This window comes from Sapajus apella, unplaced genomic scaffold, assembly GCF_009761245.1.
Source record: "Sapajus apella isolate SASKATOON/1434 unplaced genomic scaffold, GSC_monkey_1.0 scaffold63, whole genome shotgun sequence".
NCBI lineage: Eukaryota > Metazoa > Chordata > Mammalia > Primates > Cebidae > Sapajus > Sapajus apella.
Window position 1 is genome coordinate 7,771,327 of NW_022437003.1, and position 6,233 is coordinate 7,777,559.

General features: G+C 42.5%; 1 protein-coding gene across 1 annotated transcript in view; it reads right to left on the reverse strand.

Moving 5' to 3' along the window:
* Positions 1 to 323, reverse strand: part of STMND1 (stathmin domain containing 1) — a 29,002-nt gene extending 28,679 nt beyond the window's left edge. Inside the window, 1 exon segment of the mRNA XM_032247658.1 lies at positions 31 to 323. Coding sequence (XP_032103549.1) covers positions 31 to 111 — 81 coding nt within the window. The 5' untranslated portion in view covers positions 112 to 323.
* Positions 324 to 6,233: the final 5,910 nt, after the last annotated feature.

A 6,233-nucleotide genomic window follows, 5' to 3' on the forward strand; every position in this document is an offset into this window, starting at 1 on the left:
TTTTTTTTTTTTTTTTTTTTTTTTTTTTACCTTGAATCCCTCTTCCCAGCCCTTCCTGGGCGTGGGGCCACGTCTCCGGTCTTCAGCAGGTTGGGAAGGTCCGCAGCCCATGCTGCGCCCGTGCGCTCCTCCTCCGCGGGCTTGGCTGCGGTGCGCCCCCCGCGAGCGCTCCCGGCCCCGCTCCGGCGCCGGTAGTCCGAAGCTCCCGCGCTCCTGCGCCCCTGCTCCTGCCCCTGCCCCTGCTCCTGCGCTTGGCCGCCACTCGCCTCTGCCACTTCTCGCGCTTAAACGCTGGGCAGGACGCACTGGGTTTCCGGGCAGTCGCCCGGCATGGTTGCCACAATAAACGGCGTCATGGGGACCTGGGATGATCTGGGCGGCGATAGGACTCTGGTAACTGAACACTAGAAGGTTGGAGGCGTCTAAATCACAGCTAGGATGCAAATGGCAGCCCTATCCAGAGCGAGGGAACGGAGGAAGGCCCGCTGCCTGGCTGCGGTACTTTTAAAAGTACCAGAGGCACAAACATCTCGCGGGAACCTCTAATTTTTCCCCTTTGTAAGGCACGGTGTGTGTGACACGCCCCTAACCCTGCTCCCTGGGCCACACCCTTGTTTTCAGACAGGATCGGTAGTATGTGGAAGGCGACCGTATGGGAGGCGAGGCAGGTGTCCAGTCGCAGAGACGGTTCTCGAGGGCCGAAGGACTGCACCAGAAGGCAGTGGCACACACAGAGTGACCTCAGAAAGACGGTCGCATAAACAGAAACCCATACGACGAAGAATACCAGATAGTTAGGACCATAAACAGCTCAGTAGCCGCCAAATGGATCACGCAAATCATTTTAATGGCAGGTGCATTTTATGAGCTGTTAGGCTGTATGGAAAGAGCATGGCTGTGCATATTTCTAGCAGAGAATTAAATCAAGAAGGTGTTATCTGTCAAAAAAGACAGACCAGGAAGACTGCTCAAATGAGCAACAAGTTTGTCTTTTCTGGATATTTTCTTTTAATCTTTTTATTTTATTTTTTTGAGAGGCAGTCCACCTCTGTTGCTAGGCTAGAGTGCTGTGGTGAGATCTCGGCTCACTGTTCAAGCGATTCTCTTGCCTCAGCCTCCCGAGTAGCTGGGACTGCAAGTGCGCGCCACCACACCCAGCTAATTTTTGTATTTTTAAGAGAGATGGGGTTTCACTATGTTGGCCAGGATGGTCTCGATCTCTTGACCTCTTGAGGCCGCCCACCTCAGCCTCCCAAAGTGCTGGGATTTACAGGCATGAGTCACCACTGCCCTTAATTTAATTTTATTTTTCTTAAAGAATTAAAACAGGAACTGAAAGTAATCTTAGAAGTCTCCTATCAATTCTTTTTTTAGGCTTAGAGAAGTTGAATGACTTTTCCAAGGTCATCAGGGAGCTGGTTAATGAAGGTAGGATGGGGAACTAGGGGCCTGACTCAGTTTCCCCATGTATCCACAACACCAGGAAAGTACAGCTGAGGATTCTTGGAGGTGAAAAAAATCCTGGTTTCTTCCAAGGAAACTAATGCTCAGCTCTGTGACAGAAAGCCGATTACTTACAGCATTTAAACTCATTTCACTTTTGTATTGGATGTTGCTGTCAATTTTCCTTTTACTAAAATTAAGGAAGAAGAAAGAAGAGGAAATGAAACAACTCAAAATAGTATAACTATGGTGCAAGAAACATTAAAGATTTATTGAATGAAGAGTTGAAATAAGGCGAAAATGGTGTTGGGGGAACATCTCTGATAGTATTAACTCATGTGTGTCATGGAATGCCCTAACTGGAAACTGGGGGAAATTCTCAATTAGAATATTTCAACACAATACCAATAAAATGTTTTTGAGCAAGTTCAATGGATGTTAGTAGAATTGCAAGAGTAAAATACTGCACACCACTTTTTTTTAAATTTTATTTTAAGGCTCTCTGTGAACAGAGATTTGCTGAGGATGAGTAGGTGGTACCCAAGTGTGTTATGCAGGAGTCGTCTGCAGCACCCTAGAACTGCAGTGTGTAAACTAAAATAAAATCCTAAGCCCACCATAGACGGAACAGACATCCTCTAAGCCAAGGAGACCCTAGAAAAAGTTAAAAACCAAGTTCCTGGCTTATGATGGAAGGAGAGGTCAGACATGTCTGTTTTTTATATCCCCTTTCTTTTGTGGTTTAGACACAACTGATTAGCATATGTTAAAATAGAGACCAGAAGATTGACAGAACAGGCCAGCGCAGTGGCTCATGCCTGTAACCCTAGCACTTTGGGAGGCTGAGGCAGGTGGATCACCTGGGGTCAGGAGTTCAAGACCAACTTGGTCAACATGGTGAAACTCTTTCTCTACTAAAACTACAAAAATTAGCCGTGCGTGGTGGTGGGTGACTGTAGTCCCAGCTACTTGGAAGGCTGAGGCAGGAGAATTGCTTGAACCTGGAAGGCGGAGGGTGCAGTGAACCAAGATGGCGCCATTGCAATCCACCCTAGGTGGAGAGTAAGACTCCCTCTCAAAAAAAAAAAAAAAAGATTGACAGAACAGACTCTTCATGGCGGTAACATACTAAATTATAAATAGGACCTAAGGCAATGCCAGACAAGGGTTAAGTCATACACCTCTACATTTAAAGAAGAAACTATGTTCTAACCTTGCTAGGAAGTTTTCCTTTTTCTCTAGTCGCTTAACAAGCACTGGCTAGAAATAAGCAATATTATGACAATTAGAGCTCATCCATCTCACAGGCTCTGACTAACTGACCCCCTACAACACCAGGTGATAAGAAGACCACTGACCATGGACTGTTTCTGGCCAGTTGACAGAGGTTGTGCACTTTTGTACTTTATGTTCTCAAAAGACCTTTTGATATATAGGACTTAATTGTAATACATTTAAATGTTAAATCATCCTAAAGTGAACATGGGGTCATATGTTAACATGCACATTTGTTTAATATATATGCATCAGAACCACCTTTATGAATATTCATAGCTCCTCCTATAACCTGTTGAATATATATGTTTAGCCAGCCTGATCAGGATAAAGCTGTTTCCCCAACCTCTCCTCCTTTGAAGCGCCTGTCTCCGGTCTTGGAGTGAGGCAAGCTTCCCAGCCTGGAGAATGGCCACCTTGCAGGCTGTAACCCTTTCTAACAAATGAAGTTTTCTCTCCTTTCTACATTTATAGATATTGTGTGTGTGTTTTTAAGTTAACGTATCCAAAGTTGTGAAAATGCCCCTTTTCTAGGGGTCTGTTAGGGACAGTTTTTAATGACTGATGAGGGCTGATTAACAGGAAATTTGGCCCCAGTTGTTAAATACAGGTGTTATTAAAATTAAATTATATAAACCTACAATTAAACTAGTTATGTTAAAAAAATAGGTAATAAATACAACCAGACTTTGAGTAGCAACAGTATAGAACACCTCTGAATATGAAATCATTACTACAAAAACAGAAAACAGAAAAGAAAAATGGAAGACAGGAGAAAGAAGTGAGGAGGAAAATGAAGGAGAAGAATTAAGACCAAGTCCATTAGACAATCAAGTATAGAAGAAAAGAAACACTGGCCTCATTTGATCAAGGAATTTTCAGTCTAGGAAGATCTTTATGCATAAAACTACAACTAGGAGCCCCGATGTTACACCAGCTGCTTATTTCTCTTCCCTGGTAGAGAAAGGATCTTTGTAATTAGTGGGTCAGGGTGAAGGAGAAAAGAAAATCCTCACTTGCCATCACCCAAACTTAGGAGTCGATTTTCTCTCTGTTCTGATAGAAGGTTAACCTGAGTGAGATGCAGAAAAAACCAAAGAGCAGCCGTGTCTCCCTGCAGCACTCTGAGCAATAGTATCTTAGGGCAGGGTCAGTCACAGGCAGCCCAGAGGCTTCCAATTCCACAGTGGAAGCTTTCTGATTTCAGTCCCAACTCCAAGCTTTTCTCAGAAGTGGAAAGTCACATAGAGAAATCCGTTCTAATCCCAATACCACATTTACTAAGTTTACTGGCATTCTTCCATAAACAGAAAAATTACATGATTTTCATTCCTAAACATGTCTCAACGGACTAATTATTACAGTAATAGCTAATATTTTGAGTGCTTGTTAAGGATTAAGTAAATGAGAGCAGCTAGTGGCTAAAGTTGGCATTTCTACTTTATCAGCCCACTATTGGTTTAAAGCACAGACTGGAAAACTGTGACCCACTGGCTGGATATTGCCCATTCTGTCTTTATAGGACACAGGAGCTAGGAATGGATTTTGTACTTTAAGTGGCCAAAAAAAAAAAAAAAAAGTGAAGGAGACTACAGTTTAGTGATTTGTGAAAATTATATGAAATTCAGATGTCAGTGTTTGTAAATAAAGTTTTATTGGAACATAGACATTCCCATTTATTTATATATTATCACCAGTGGCTGCTTTTCTGGCAGAGTTGAATTGTTATGGCAGAGATCATTTGGCCTGCAAAGCCTAAAATCTTTATTATCCAGCCTCTTATGGCACATGTTTGCTGATCCCAGATTTAAAATGATAAAGTAACTCCCACAAATGTATTAAATAACTACATGGAACCCGAGCAGCCAGAAAGAGTTTGTGCTACTTTCAGAAGGGCAAAAAACTCTGAGGGTATAAGTGCCACACAGAGAATTTATCTAATTAAATAACAGAATTCCCAGGACTGTAAAATATGTTAAGTGGCTTCATTCAATTGATAACTCCCCATGCTTCACTGAAGCAGTCTGTTCAACAGGAGGGCTCCAGGGCCAGAACTTCACCATGTCGCCCTGCTGTTTTGCATCTGAGATGTACTGCAGGGAGCACTGTGGCTTCTGGAAAAAGTCAAGAGGGCACCAGCTTGTAGGAAACGGGTGGCATTTTGAGTGCCATCTTGAATTCAAGATCTAATTTTATTTTTAAATTTAATTTAATTTAATTGAATTATTTTCAAGATGGAGTTTTGGTCTTGTTTCCCAGGCTGGAGTGTAGTGGTGTGATCTAGGTTCACTGCAACCTCCAAGTCCTGGGTCCAAGCAATTCTTCTGCCTCAGCCTCTCAAGAAGCTGGGATTACAGGTGTGCACCGTCATGTCCAGCTAAATTTTCTATTTTTAGTAGAGATGGGATTTCACCATGTTGGCCAGGCTGGTCTCAAACTCCTGACCTCAGGTTATCTGTCTGCCTTGGCCTCCCAAAATACCGGGATTATAGGCATGAGCCACCATGCCCAGCCTAATATCTAATTTTAAAATCCCCCGTTGTTCTGGTTCTTTTGCCAGACATTTCAACCCAAACAATGTATTTCTGGAAAACAGTGACCCCTCACCCCTCATATACATTGTGTTGCTTAGATATGAGGGGTCTCTGAAGTTTCCAGCTTCTAAATCTGCTGGGGCCGGTGGCCTCAGCAGCTGTACCAAGCATGTTTAGGAAGCTCACGAATCTGTCTATGAACAGTTGTGTGATAAAGAGAACTATTACTAAAGGAAATCTGTATTGGAATTATTAACATTAAACACACACACACACACACACACACCCCAACACATTTGCATAATCAAGATTTTTGTGATTCATGTGCCAACACTTGCAAGAACACCGGTAATGAATGAATGAAGTTGCCTCAAAATACAGAGTCCAAGCATATTTTAGGTATCCCTTTAAGAGACTTAGTTTGACAGATTCTTGCAGAGAACAACCAGAAATAAATAAATAAGCCCACAAACAGGGGAACAACTGTTTGTGGAACCTTGGCATTAGGCCAACAATCTTGATATTTGCTCATTCAACACAAACTGGGTAAATACAGAGAGCAAAACACCAGTCTCAGGGTAATAACTCAGAGAATGGCGGCTTAACAGTAAATGTAGCTGCAATAATCTCATAGAATTATAAGACTTCCATTTACATCTACCATTAAGAAGCAGCTCTCAACTGCGTTTAGATATTGTATAGGTCTAATACGGTGCTGAGAGTTTAATGGGGATGTGTAAAAGAAGAAACAATACGCTGAATGGCAGTTGGAAAAGGCAAGCTTGCTTTTTAGAAAGCTGTAACAACTCTTAAGGTTACCCATGGCAATTTTCACACACTGATATTCTCACAATTAAAGAAAAGTAATATTTAAATGATTTTCACTGCTTCCAATTTTGGCAGTACGTGGGCACCAAGCACTGAGACTTTTCGAATTAGTGGTGTGATTTTTTCCACGCTGGCCTTGAACATATTGTTTGA